Below are 15,558 nucleotides of genomic sequence, written 5' to 3' on the forward strand. Positions count from 1 at the left end.
GCCTTCCTTTTCACAAACTTGTAGCGATTTAGGAATGAATTCGACCATGATCGGTCTAGCTTAATGGGACCTCCATTTTCTTCAAGCAAAGTACGGTTCTCATGTAACACAAATGCCCCTAGCAGTAGCCAAAATGATGTTTCGATTGACAATTCCACCCGCCGCTCTGATCTCCTTCACGTGTTCATATACAAGTATGTCCAACTCCCCTAGCAGTAATGGACGGCCACGTGACTTATGGTCGAGTTTGGTGATGTCTTCATCAGGCTTCACTTTACTCTTTGCAACAATGTATGCTTTCTTCATAACACGAACGGCACTTTCCCCTAAACTAACGTCTAACACCTTTCTAAAGTGCTTCGCTGCACGTGTGTTGCCATGGTCCACTGCATACTTGGCAATCTTGGCTCTTGTCTCCGGTGAATAGTGGTTGTTGATTATTTTCCTCTTCACAAATCTGCGAGATGTAATAGCATCGGAGTTGTATTCAGATATCTTCATGATTTCTTTGTTGGCTGACTCCATTCGTGAGGCTTTTTCAGGTGTCTTGGCTGTCGCTGGGTCTGGAAGGCCAACAGGCTGGCGCTTGGTCATGGTAACGAACTTCAGCATGATTTTGCCGTTGTGACATTGCACAATTACCAAGGTTTTTTATACGTTAACATGTGTCACCTCAAATTAATTTGAGCAAATCCTTTCAACAGAAGTCTTTCAAGTCGGATTACATTTTTAATTGTTGTCATAAGACAAGTAGTAGCAAGCAATCACGTGATCAAACATGGCAGTGTAATCAAAACATCATCAGCTCCATTCCATTCAATGCTTAACAAGTTCAATTCAGGTCACTACTAGTGTGTGGTAATAAGAAATGAACTTCAAAGAATCAGGGTGTCGCATTTTCTGATCAAAACAGCTACCTGAGCTCGCATTAATTTCATGACGCATTTTAGACAAGACCTTTGCACTCGCATTAAATTCATGACGCATTAATTTCATGATTTACAGTAATGGGACCAAACTACAAAAAAACTACACTGCTGGGACACTTTATTACAATCAGACAAGGAATACTAGGGATATTTTCAAATAACAGCGCAGGTGATGGGCATCCACCCTTCTCACTGTTCAGATTGAAGAAATTATGCAAATTCTGACAGCAGCCTAATTCCTGTGTCCCGTCACCGTCGAGGGAGAAGGTGCAGACCAACTTGCAGCTTGGTTTTGTAATTTGAGTTTTGGCGAGAAACATTAATTGTTCTGCATCAGTGCTCCTGTAACCTTCTCACACACAAAATTGAAATTTTACTCCTTGTACTTGATTACAATCAAACAAACTTTTTTCTAAATATGAGCACTCACAGTAGTTATATACATAAAATGTATGTTTTTGGTAATACCTATTCACACATAAAATGGGAATTATGGGGGCAGTTATGGTTCTGAGCAGGACTACATAAATCTATGCAATGTCATGTTTGACAAATGTTCAATCTGGATTAACATGTCACATATGACTTTTCTTCAGTACATTAACTATAAATGGTCAGCTGTCCTTGACCTTCAGATGTCAAAGGTGCAAATACAATGGAGAAAAATCAAAGAAAAACCTTAAACATCGTCATGTCTATGGGGCAACTTACTGACATGATTGAAAACTTAAATGTTGGAAGTACTGACCTCCGCTCCCTGTAATGATTGGCTTTGGTCTCTCAGCTCTGCTTCAAAACTTGTATACTCATAAATTGCTCCAGAATGCTTCAGACTCAGTTGAACTTTTTCTTGACTCAGTTCAAAACATTTCTGTTGATGAGAAATAACAAGATTTTATATACATCTACACTATATTGATGACAAGGGAAAATAAGTTGGAAAATATGATCACCTGTAGAGTTCCCTGTAAAGTGAAATAAAGGGAATGTTACAGGTGACCAAACTGCATGTACATAAGTTTCAAGACAAGAAAAAGTATAAATGGCCTTCAATGTTATACTATTTTTATCACTTGAGTTAATGATGAGTTAATGAGAACAAGAGTCATCAGAAGATGACATATCCCCCCCGCCCCCACATATTTGAAAGGACATATCATCCGACAGTTACTCATTGTTTTTTCAAACCAAATCAGAATTGTTTCCATGGAATTCATGAAAAATATAAATGCCATATATTTGTCATCAGAAAAAGTCACCATTTAAAGATCTGTCTCATATATCTGCCAAGATCTTTTGAAAGATATGAAATGGTTTTCAAGTTGTGCTCCGGAAACGAAGTTCACAATGTGTTCATGGAACCGAGAAAATAATACATCATAAAAACCTGTAAATTGCAAAAGGCACCACTTTGGGGTCTGCCACACATATCTACCATGTTTTATTGACAGATTTTTGGAAGTTTTTGAGTACACACCTCTCACTTTTGAGAGTAAGTCCGATACGATTCCATGGAAACCGAGAAAATAATAAATCACAAAAACCTGTACATGGCCAAAGGCACCACTTTAGGTTCTGACTGATATATCTACGAAGTTTTGCAGAAAAATAACGGTTTTTGAGTTGTGCTTCGGAAACGAAGCCCATCCCTCCATTTTGAGACTAAGTCCGAAACGTTTCCATAGAAAGGGAGAAAAGAATAAATCAGAAAAACATGTAAATAGCAAAAGGCACCACTTTGGGGTCTGCCACACATATCTACCAAGTAACACTGACAGATATTAAGAAGTTTTTGAGTTCTGCTCCAGAAACAGAACACACCTCTCACTTTTGAGAGGAAGTACGAAACGCTTCCATGGAAACAGAGAAACTAAGAAATCACAAAAACCTGTAAGTAGCAAAAGGCACCACTTTAGGTTCTGACTGATATATATGTATACCAAGTTTTGGAGAAAAATAACGGTTTTTGAGTTGTGCTCCGGAAACGAAGCCCATCCCTCCATTTTGAGATTATGTCTGAAACGTTTCCATAGAAAGGGAGAAAATAATAAATCACAAAAACCTGTACATAGCAAAAGGCACCACTTCAGCTTCTGACCGATATATCTACCAAGTTTTGCAGAAAAATATTGAAAGTTTTTTGAGTTCTGCTCCGGAAACGAAGCCCACCCCACCATAAGACTAACACGAAAATGTTCCATGGAAAAACAAAAGAAATATAAATGCCAAAAATCTGTAAATAGCCAAAGGCACAACCATAGGCTGCGATTACTATATCTGTCAAGTTTGGTCTAAAAATATTGAACATTTCTGAGTTATGCTCCGGAAACAAAATGATTACAAACGGACGGACAGAGGAGGCGTCGACTATATCTCCCCGCATTACATGCCGGGCCGATAAAAAGCGAGTTTGATACTAAATCTGTAATAGCAGTTTTATAAAACTGGTATTTCGCAGAAGTGAGTTGTATTCTGCTTATTATGCTACACATAAAGTAACAGTAACTGCCTACAGTGTGATTACTTAACTATTCATGAGTCAAGCAAGGTCTAACATCATTGTGACAGAGGTATTGTGATGTCATAACTGTAAACCCTTATGATGTCATACCTCTATCATCACTCGATGTGTTATTATACATTGTAGATTTAATAAACAGTGACATCTTCAACGGGTGAGAGATAAAAGTTAATACTTTATTACCTGTGAATGAATTTTGTGTACATCAGAGGTATATGACATAAAATCGCAATACAGACATGTACACATAAAGAATATTATGATCCATACAGTGAAACATAACTGAGTACATAAACATGTTGCACACGTGTAATAAACCCTAAAACGAATTTCATTGGTCAGTTATCCGACCATGACCTCCATGACCCCATTGGAATGTGGAACTACTTTTTTCATTCATAACTTTTTACTACAAATTTACTACGAATGTTCAGTCTCGCTACTACAAGAACAAACCAATGAAATGCTATCAAATACAAAACGTTACAATTTTTCACACATCACGTCAGCCTGCCATGTTTCCATGCTCGCGTCGCACGTCTTCAATCATTCTGTCATTGGTAGTTTGTCCGAAACAAATCTAACATCCCCATGCATGTCGTATACAAACATGAGCAAAGCCTTGTCTAGTGATGTTGTTCACACTATCTTCAGAGGTCCAATATACCGGGGGACATTCCACATCCGAGCTATTACAAACAGTCGCCGTGTTGCTCGCTCTCCTCTCAGTGACTCTTCTGACGACGAATAATTTTCCCATTAACAATGTTTCCAGTCATACAATTCTTACAGTTACTTAAGCTAGACTAAATTTCAATTCAAAATGTGTTTGTATTTTTTGTCTTCGTGCAAGAGTAGCTAGTCAATATATCACGCTCTTTTCTTAGTAGCATTACACGGGGAGTTTACGTCCTTAGTGCCGTATCACTGTATTCTTACACGACCTTGACCTTTATGTCAAGTGACAACAGCTGATTTCATTTTACATGGAGTTGTTTAGAAATAAAAAGTTAGATACAAATGGATAATAAAGAAATTAACACTCTCTCGGGAAATATGTATTTTTGCTGACACTCGTTTTGTAAAAACAATATGACACACTCGCTTGTGTATTAATCCCTATATATTTAAGACATCAAAAGATAGAGCACACTTGGAATACGCTGTCTTAGCACTCACCCGCTTTCAAAAAACAACGGTGAGGATACAAGGCTCCAGTTTATCGTTAAAATGGTAATCTTCATTTGTAAGTATGAAAGATATAGGGTAAAACTAAAAAGTACAAAACACAATAAGTAAAAAGTTCCAAAAGTTAGACATACACTCAAAATTTTCTCTAATGGAGTAAATTTCCCCAAATATGCATAAGTCACAATAATTGCTGAATAAATGCATAAACATCTGAAACCATCAATTTGTTACACTGTCACATGTAAATGGGAATGATATAACTTCAGTAGATGCACAGGAAGTAACTCTGTAATGAATGACAATATAAATAGGTTAATCAGTCCACAGGTATGGATATATTACGAATGCTTAAAAAAACTTCAGTATACCATTTCTAGCCCAAAGAAACCTAGGTATTAAACTAACGAAAGCAGTAAACATACATTTCCTACATTTAACATACAATAAAACATTCCACAATACAAAGCAAAACTAACAATAAAGGCATTTGAAAATAGTTCAATGTTTACCCTGCCACATCTAATATATTAAATACAGTCAGGCCGCGTTAGTCCGGACCCCGACAATCCGATTCCCGCGATATCCGAACAATAGCTAGCTGTAACCAATCTTGTTTACTATGTAAACTCATTACCTGTTGATTCAGTAATCCGGTGCTTCACTTTCCGTATCCGAACATTAATCAGCGGTAACAGATAAGCTAATTACACATACTTTTGCTTCATTAATCCGGCAGTACATCAAAAAGGTTGGGATAATCCCTTCACACCATGAGCCCCATTCAGTGGTAATTGTTCAGTGACACTTGCGAGTTGAAGATGTCGTTAGTTTGTGATTTTGAACAATTAGTAGGTCTCACTTTTGGTTAGTTGGAGTAATACCTGTCATGCTTACTTCCTGTATAAAACACTGATTGTGTCAAAATGAGGTGTCAAAATCACCTGATGCTTGTCAGTCATAATGGCAAGTCCCGCCCCTAGGCGTAAAAGATGTGAAATTACTGCAGCACACACACACACACACAAAAAGAGAACACCCTAAAGCCAATTTTGATCTTATGTGTAAACATTTTGGTCAAGAATTCGGACAGTCTATCTGCAAGAGCACAATTTTGGACATCGGATATGTTTTGTGATTGGCTATGATCATTTGACAGACAGATGCAATCACGTGGTTGACACGTGATCTTACTTCGTAACAATGCTGCCAGTCACAAGTATGTCAATGTCAAACTGACCAACGTGAAAGATTTCTTGCCCCCAAACACCACATCGCAGATGCAGCCAACTTGTATACGTTCGTATGTTTTTGTATTGCCATGTCATAGGGAAGTAACCCTACTGTAGTTGTGTTCATAAAAGTTCGTTTCAGTAGTCTGTACGTTTCACAATCCGAACGTTTTTGATGAAAAACAGAAGTGTTCGGATTAACGCGGCCTGACTGTACAGCAAATTATTTACACACAAACTGCCTAAATAATGGAATTGAACACATATTACAATATGCAAAGAGCTGCAAATTTGAAATACATACACTTTGTAGATTTGCAGCCCCAAAATGGAAGAGATTCCTGGCCAAGCTGCTTTCCACCTCAAAATTTCAAAAACTAGAGGCACGAGGAAGGAGATACCACAAAAAAATATCTGGGACAAACAGTGCAAGTTAAAAAGTTCCCTGGTGAAATACAGCACAGTTAAACATAAGTTATGACTCTAACTACAAGCCTAACACAACAGAATATTTAAAATTGGTTTAAAATAGATATACTAACAGGAATAAAAGATTGCTTTGCTATATAATGCAAATAAACTGGAATGCTGTCAGTTTAACATGGAAAGTTTCAGTCTTTCAGATTGTGATACTAAGCTTTACGAAGGGCTAAATTTTCCATTTCATGTTGAAGAGAACTCCAAAAATCTCATGATTTTTGTTTTTATTGTTATATTTTTACCCTTCATTACATACTGCATATTGCTTTTATCTGCAGAAATTCTTCTGGTCCTGCATGGCTTGTGTTATGTAATTTTGCAAATGTAATAAACTAGATGTAAATTGTAATATAAATGTCAATTTCATGCAAATTGTAATAAAACTTGACCTAAATTGTAATAATTTCAGTCAAGTCAAAATGTAATAAATATTTATGTAAATTGTAATAAGAACTTAAATCACTTATGAACATGTGTGGATTTGTTTTTCGTTGCATTTCATACATCATAAAAAATTGTTATTGTGGTAACTCAAGAAAGAAATGATGGATTTTGTTCAAATGTGGTACTTAGGTGTATTAGCCAGATTCACAGAAAACAGTTACCTTGAGACACCAGTGACCTTGAGACCTTTCGGGTCACAACAAAGATTCTTGGGATTAGATCGATATGAATGCACAGTTCGCGTTACAGAATGAGGTTGGGTAGTTTCAAGCCAGTAATGGTGGTTTGTGGTGGAATCTCATTCACCGGCAATCAAAGCATTCTGGCCAGGGATAGTCTCAGTCTAAAGTTGGCTTTCCTGTTGTTCCATAGCACAACCATCCCGTTCGAGGTGTTAATTTTTAGTTTGACTCCCTGCAGTTTGAAGATTTAGTAGTAATAACCATGGGATAGGAGCAGTCCCTGCTGGACGACAAACTGTCTGTTACTGTGGTCGTCGATGTTGGCCCATCGTGGGTAGAAGGTGAGATTGCAGAGGGCCACCCAAGAGTTCAACTTGTTAATGACCACATGGGACATGGGGCCACCACTCATGATTCCCGAGAGGGTGACGTACATTTTAGACATGAGACACTGTCATATACATTCAATATGTCCACAACCAAGTTTACACTGAGTTTGTTTTATCCTGAAAACAATATAAATGTCACTGTTGCCGATCTCACGCATGTGAAGATCGTGGTGGATGCCAAGACTGGTTCCCAGCTTCAAGCACGATTTATTGATGTCTTTGACAAGTATAGGTTTTCAGTAACGAACATAAAAATGATGAATGCTTGGTTTCAGAATCCAATGCCATCCTGGCAAAATCTGCAAGGATTACTGTACTTGAAACTTTCATCAGAGGTAAGTTGATTTATCAATGGCCATCCAACGATACCAATAGATGTTAGCATTTGCCCATTCCAAAGTCGACTACGTGTTTGGCGTGGGGTTGTACATGACTCTGAGTGTCATGCAAATGAGGACCCACAAAGTGGTGGGATACAACAATGAAATCGTCATTGCGACAGCCAATCACAAAGTTAGGAATCAACCCCGAGATGTCACTTAAGTCAAATTGCCACACGTACTGGTGAAACAGGGATTGCAGAGCCAACCCTGCTGCCGCCAGTTGTATACCCACAATAGCAGCAGCCTAATCCTCCGCACCTGCAGGCAAACTATTGGAAATACCTTGACCGTAAAACAGCACTCATGGTTCGGGAAATCGCAGTCAGGTTGTGCCCCGCAACCAGGACATGATGCTGCCTAAGATGCCAGCTAGGGCTTCAGTGGTTGTGCCAACAAGTTTTGTGAAAGCTTAACAGAGCGATTTCAAATGTTTCTTGATCCAATCTCTGACATTGCCACTGCCTCTCTGGAGTGGGGCGGTGGGAGTCCACCACCTGTCAATGCCAGGACCTGGGTCGATATGATGAACCAGCCATCAAAACAGCAGCAATGGTGATACCATGTTCCCAGAACAAAATTCGGATCCTGTCAGCCAACGAGGTGTTTTCTTGGAGGACTATGGTTTCGCCCACACTGCTAATCTGGAATCAAAGCTGTTCTTGATTTGAGGAAGCGGATTCCAATCGTGTCAGTCTCTCGTCTTTCCCTATGTTGTTCACCAGTTCTCCACTAACGCTTTGCAATGCCCTGTCTAGTCTTCGCAGTTCCTGAACAGGAAATTTGAAACCTGGCAAAGGCTTGTTCCAGTATGTGTCCAACAGTTTTTCGATACCGTCCTATCTTTCTCAGATTGTGTCCAACATTGCCGAGTTCGGTCCTTGCATTTTGCAGATCTTGGATGATGTTGGGTTCATGAGATCGATCTTTGGATCCGCTCTCAATCGCAGCATGCCCCTACCATCAGTAACAAACTTGGGATAGTCTTGATATGGTGGCTTGACATAATTTTTATCTTGTTTCAAACCATCGTAACAATCACTGATGGTCTGTTTTATGAGTTTGTAGCTCAAGACATTGTTTGTACTTGTCACCACAGTCTTCAAACAATGGGACTCTATCCACAGGTCCTCGGGTCAGTGCAAGGATTAAAGACTATTTTTAAAATATGAAATTTTTGACATGACATCCAACTTGAAACGCTTCACAGTAAAATATATCTAGACAAGGCCAGACACTTCAATGTACCCTACCCACCTGCTTCGCCGATTGCTATGCTACAATTGCGTGGAAACGATAAAAACTTCATCTAAACATAGGCACGGGTGATCGGCCTATCAATCACCACTCATGACACCTACCAGTTCTTTATTGTTATTTCTACAAGTCGACTGAATGCTGATTTTGACCCTCAACTAAACGATCTTGACACAAATGGCGAATGACTATAGCCAGGTGATTTTGAGTGGCAATAGTCGCAGCTACAAAATCAACAATATTTCGTTGGAGTTCAACAAAGTCATGAATCAGGAATAAGATTCACAACCAGTACTCTAGCACATTAGCCATCTTGTGCGCTCACATGCTACATCACTGAAGATCATTGTGAACAAGAGTGATTGATTAAGGGCATTTTGATCCTGCGGATGGAAGAAGAGTCAACGAAAAGTAATGAAAGCCCGAGATTAGCAAAGTCAAGGACATTGTCGAGGGCATGTCAAATCAGCTGTTCAGCTAAGGCATTCTCGTTTACCATCAGTACCACGAGATCCAAAAATTACCGGCGAAAAAGCGCTCAATGGAAATCAATGTGATCATCAAGAATCTTGGTCTTCCCACTGTGATGCTTGGAGAGTACCTGACGACCAAGTAAGCACTGTGGATCACTTCCACTGCAGCTGACGTCGCATCGACAATGGCAGTGAGGGGATTACCATCTAGATCACCAAGAAGGCTCTGGTAAATTAAACCGGTAGTAAATTAAACTTTTATTTGTGTGTGATTATGGATCCTCAGATGAATATAGACAATGGACAATTTGTGCAAGCTGTCTATTAATGATATCATGCTACCTTGTGATCCACATTGCGCCATTGAGTGCACTCCTATGGGATGTGGGAAGAACATGTTCATCTTGGACATGCTGGAAGGGTACAATCAAATCATAATCAAACGTACAGAGAGAGAGCGTGGGTAATGGATGCGGAGGTTTTTAAGATGAACCCGGGAGTGTGTTTACAGGACTGCTTGTGAGCCATACACAAGAAGTTCGAGGGAGAACTGACGCTATCCATCTTGGATGCTTACCGCACGAACAAGGAATTCATCAAAAAGAGAGACATGTTATCGTATTTAGTGTTTTCTGGTTGTCACGAAAAAAAACTTGGGCCTGAAAGACCTCAGGGACCTACACAATGAGTTACCCTGTTTCAATGCAAGGACAGGGATTCTTTCGGGGAAAGTTTGTGGGAAAACGATGTGATCACAACCAAACAAGAATGTGATCGCGTGAAAAGCAAGATTGCCCAAACTAAACATGCCAAACTCTTGCTGAAAACGACCAACATGTGGCTTATGCAGCAGCCAAACCAAGTGCACTGCTAAGCAAATTACATCAGAGGATACCGCCAAAGCCTGGCTTAAAAAAAACAAGCCATATGGCAAGTGAACCTGGCTCCCTGATACATCCTGAGAAAAAAGTGTGACATTGCCATACCCAAACCTACCGATGAAGCTGACCTGTTTCTCCCACACGACAGGGTGAGAAACAAAACGCGTAAGTACGGCCTGACAATCATGGACGTTGCCAGACGCTACAAGGAAGTGGAGCCGTTAATGACCAAAGATTTGAGTCAAGTTGCTAGGGCGTTCTATAGATGCTTTACCTGGCCGACAGAATTACAAGTCGATCTTGGACACAAGTTCATGGAAGCCGTGTTACAGTTGTTATCGAAACACAATGTCTAGGTGAGACATGGTGCAGTCGGAGCTCACTGAAGCCAAGCCATAGTTGAAAGATTTAACAGGACTTCAGTTGAGCATTTGTTCAGACTTCAGTATGCCAGAGAGATGGTCAATCCCGATAAACAATTGATGGGTGGCACACTTGATGCGAGTTGGCAAGAAGAAGAGACCCATTTTGATATCCGCAGGGTACAATCGATCTAAAGATGGGCCGATTTTTGATGGTCACCATGTTTCTCTGGAAGGTCGTCCCCAAGATCTGGAAGCACAGCACCAAAACACACCAGTCGAACGAAAGGTACATGAGAAGGCAGTAATGCCCAAACTAGTTTCCATGTTCCATCCCCACTACACGGAGTAGAAAAAAAGTGTGTACACATTTGGAAATATATTGTACTGTGTATATGATTGTACATCTCAAGCATGCATATTGCATAAAACAGAGGAAATCCACCTCGCTTGCCCTTGCAAACAAGCCCCGTGTGGAATACAATTCCTTGGAAGATCTAGAAAACAGAAACTCCTACCTTACTTGGACATATTTCTCCAGAAACAGCCAAAAAGTGGAAGAACTGTATTAGAAGTTTGTATCCAGTAGCCCATCATGGGAAGATTTTGTTCTGCACTTCTACTGGCCCTGTCTTGTAGACCTTGCAATTTCTAGCATGCAGAATCTATCGTACTTTTTCTGCATTGTTCTTTCCGGTTTGCTAATGGTGCAGAGAATTGGAGATTCGTTGTTTCGGACAGCATTGTGTCCTCCATGCTGTTCGTAAGCCACAGTATGGTTCTCTCATTGATGGTAACAAAAAGCAATCACACCGGAGAAGTCAATCAGTAATGTCTAAATACACATGCAGTTAGCATGAAATTCACGTGCTGACTCAAATGCATGCTTTTCATGCTAAAGTTCTGTCATGGTACAAGCAATTGAGGGGTATAAAAAGGTGACATGAAGTATTCTCATCGCTTTCTTATCGACGCATCAATAAGCAAACAGTGGTGAAATTGAACCTTTTTGGACATGCTGTGGTGTAGGCTTTCTGAAAACATCAGATGGCAGATTATTGGTATGCATGAAGTTGGTTTGTTCTGTCGCAGTGTTGGGTCCAGATTGAATATCAATCACACAGTCATTAGTCACCTTATAAGGTGTGGCCACTGGTTACGTCAAGCATTGGCCACAATCAGGAAGGTCGAGAATGACCACTCCCCGTCATGACCGTGCTCTAGTTTGCCTAGTGAGACGCAGGCCTATGACCAATGCCAACGATCTTTGAGAACAATGGAGAGTGGGTGTTTGTCTGTCAACCCGCACCATCCAAGGGAGGCTCAGGAGGCTGAGGACATGGTGCAGAATCCATTGGTCCAATGAAAGCCATTTTCTTCTTCATGTTACTGATGGCTGTTGGCGAGTTTGGAGAAGGCTTATCAACAGCGGATGATCCATACAGCTGAACCCTTTGGTGGTGGCTCTGTAACGGTATGGAGTGCATCTCCTATGACTAAGCTGAATCTTTTCACCATTCAAGGGACACTCAATGGTCAGATATACCAACAGGAAGTACTAGAATCTGCTGTTTGTCCGTATTTTGATAATCAACCCCTCGCCAGTCGGCCAGTATTTATGGACAAAATGCTAGGACCCATTGCTCAAGAGCTGTTATCGCATACTTGCAGAACAATGCACTTTACAGATTACCTTGGCCTGCGAGAAGCCCTGATCTCAACCCAATTGAACATTTATTTATAAAATACAGTCAAAAGTAGCAGCAGTGTTGTAGTTGATGGATTGACACTTTAGATGGTTCAGTTAACGAAATTTTGACCATGTGCTTGGTTTTCATATCATGAATGACCAGTGTGTTATGCTAAACACAATCTTATAGCATGAAAATGGGTGGTGCTTAATTAATGCTAATATGTATAAATGTTGTTTCGATGGCTTTTGTTGGCTTTGTTTCTTCTACTGACTTTTGTCGTGGTCTTTAAAGATCGCTGACTGCCGATTTCGTAGCAATTGCTTGGCGAACACATTCTTCTATAGCATCAGGCAGTGATATGATAGACTCTCTATTCCAATAGATAGAGACAGCTTTTTTCTTTTATGAAACTCCTGCTACGTTCAACGCAGAAAGAAACAGAGTCGAATACATTTTGTTTGCGGCTGTGAATTGTGCACTGTTGTCAAAAAGGTCGATTTATGGTAATTAAAGATCGAAATGAGCAGTTTTAATGAAGGGGTTTAATTTATAACGATGTCAATGAGTGATTTATGCATTTGCACCCCCTAGAGTATATGTGATCTTTAATTATGATAGTTCAGGATAAAACTATACTTTATTACAAAACACAACGGGTACAGCAAACTTTATTTCTTAAACAAATTATTTCCACTACTTGAGCTTAGCATAATTGTTCTTCCTACCCTGGTATTGACGCATAATTGTTTCAGGAGGCCACACTTCAGGAAAGCGATCTCTTGAACCATTTTCCTGGCTTTTTCAGCTTCGATGTCCATGTCAATGGTCTCAGCTTCAATCCGTTGAATGCTTTAAGAAAGAGAGTTTACACTGAATATGTTTGAAGTAAGACAGGAGATAAAAGGAATGACAACTACATTTCAATATATGCAATGGTTTGGGACACTGGAAATAGGCTTAACATATATTTTTTCATGTAAGGAACCAAATATAAAGAAAAGAAAGATGAGCTATAAGCTTAACCTCTGTGGCACCTGACCACTCCTTATAACATAAGAACAGACATGGTATAGCAGCAGAAAATAATACACTGAGAGCTTATGATTGAGGATACTAGAACTACTAGAGATAGGAAATGTAGAACAAGAGTCATCAGAAGATGACATATGTGCCCAGCTCCCACATATTTGAAAGGACAAATCATTTAACAGTTACTTGATAATGTTTCAAACTAAGTTTGAATTCTCTCCATGGAAATCATGAAATATATAACTGCCAAATATCTGTAAACAGCAAAAGGCACCACTTCAAAATCAGTCTCAAATATCTGCCAAGATCTGTTGAAAGATATGAAATGGATTTTGAGTTGTCCTCCGGATATGAAGCCCATCCATCCTTTTTGAGACTAAGTCCAAACTGTTTCCATGGAAACCGGGAAAAATAACAAGAGTCATAAGAATATGACATATCCCCCCCGGCCCGCATGTTTGAAAGACAAATCATCTGACAGTTACTTGATAATTTTTAAAACTAAGTTTGAATTCTTTCAATGGAAATCATTAGAAATATAAATGCCATTTATTTCTAAACAGCAAAAGACACCACTTCAAGATCTGTCTCATATATCTGCCAAGATCTGCTGACAGATATGAAATGGTTTTCGAGTTGTGCTCCAGAAACGAAGCCCATACTTCCCTTTCGAAACCAAGTCAGAAACGTGTTTATGGAACCCGAGAAAATGGTAAATCACACAAACCTGTAAATAGCAAAAGGCACCACTTTGGGGTCTGAAACACATGTCTACCAGGTTTTACTGACAGATATATAGAAATTTTTGCGTTCTTCCCCGGAAACGAAGCCCATCCCTCTATTGTGAGACATCCCTGTATTGTGAGACAAAGTCGAAAGCATTTCCATGGAAACTGAGAAAATAAGAAATCACAAAAACCTGTACATAACAAAAGGCACCACTTTAGGTTCTGACTGAAGTATATACCAAGTTCTGCAGGAAAATATTGAAAGGATTTTGAGTTCTGCTCTGGACAAGAAGCCCACAACTCCAAGTCTGAAACGTTTCCATAGAAACCAAGAAAATGATATATCACAAAAACCTGTAAGTACCAAAAGGCACCACTTTAGGTACTGACTGATGTATGAAACAAGTTCTGCAGAAAAACGTTAAACGGTTTTTGAGTTCTGCTCCAGAAACAAAGCCCATCCCTCCATTTAGAGACAAAGTCCTAAACATTTCCATGGAAATCGAGAAAATAATAAATCACAAAAACCTGTTAATATCAAAAGGCTCCACTTTGGGGTCTGCCACACATATCTAGCAAGTTTTGCAGAAAAATATTGAACTGTATTTAAGTTCTGCTTCAGTAACGAAGCTCACCCCACAATTAGACTAACACCAAAACTTTACATGGAAAAACACACAAAAAAATTTAAAATGCCGAAACTATGTCAATAGCAAAAGGCACAACTATAGGTTGAGATTACTATAGCTATCGAGTTTGGTCTAAAAATATTGAACAGTTTCTGAGTTATGCTTCAGAAACAAAATGATTATGGACGGACAGATGAGGCATCGACTATATCCTCCCCTATATAAAGCTGACAGATGGATGTGTTCAGTACCTTTCTTTTTTGGTATTAATCTGATACTGCAGGCGCTTCTTTTGGTCTTTCCTCTTATTAACATCTTTCTGCAAAAGAAAGGATTATAATTAGAAGTATCTTTCATGAAACTCTCTTGCGGTGCTGCCAACTGCAGTACATCATTACCATATAAAAGTAAAAACTGAACATGACTTCATCCACCACAACATTAATATAGCAATAAAATGAATAACAAGAAGATTGAGTCATCAATATCCCCTGCAATACTGTTCATGAATATATCAACAAGGTATGATTATGTCAACTGCTTTTGCAAGTATTAGCAAAGAGGAAGGAGAGCACTGAAAGGTTTTCAATTTCTGCTCCAGAAAGGAGCTAACAGCAACTTTGGTTGTTGCCCTGGAGTCACAACTAGATATGTGTATGTACAAAATGTGAAGAAACAGTGAACAATTCAATGGTTCTGTTCCAGAAAAGAGCTCTACCACCAACTAGAGTCAAATGCCAAAAATCTTTAATTTAGAATT

General features: G+C 39.3%; 1 protein-coding gene across 1 annotated transcript in view; it reads right to left on the reverse strand.

Moving 5' to 3' along the window:
* Window positions 1-15,558, reverse strand: part of LOC137278141 (structural maintenance of chromosomes protein 5-like) — a 428,573-nt gene that overhangs the window by 106,188 nt on the left and 306,827 nt on the right. The window contains exons 17-19 of the mRNA XM_067810312.1: window positions 15,050-15,117; window positions 13,138-13,261; window positions 1,678-1,800 (exon numbers count right to left, since the gene is read on the reverse strand). Of these exons, the coding sequence (XP_067666413.1) occupies window positions 1,678-1,800; window positions 13,138-13,261; window positions 15,050-15,117 (315 nt within the window). The remainder of the gene's footprint in view (window positions 1-1,677; window positions 1,801-13,137; window positions 13,262-15,049; window positions 15,118-15,558) is intronic.

Source organism: Haliotis asinina, chromosome 3 (genome assembly GCF_037392515.1).
Source record: "Haliotis asinina isolate JCU_RB_2024 chromosome 3, JCU_Hal_asi_v2, whole genome shotgun sequence".
NCBI classification, from domain to species: domain Eukaryota; kingdom Metazoa; phylum Mollusca; class Gastropoda; order Lepetellida; family Haliotidae; genus Haliotis; species Haliotis asinina.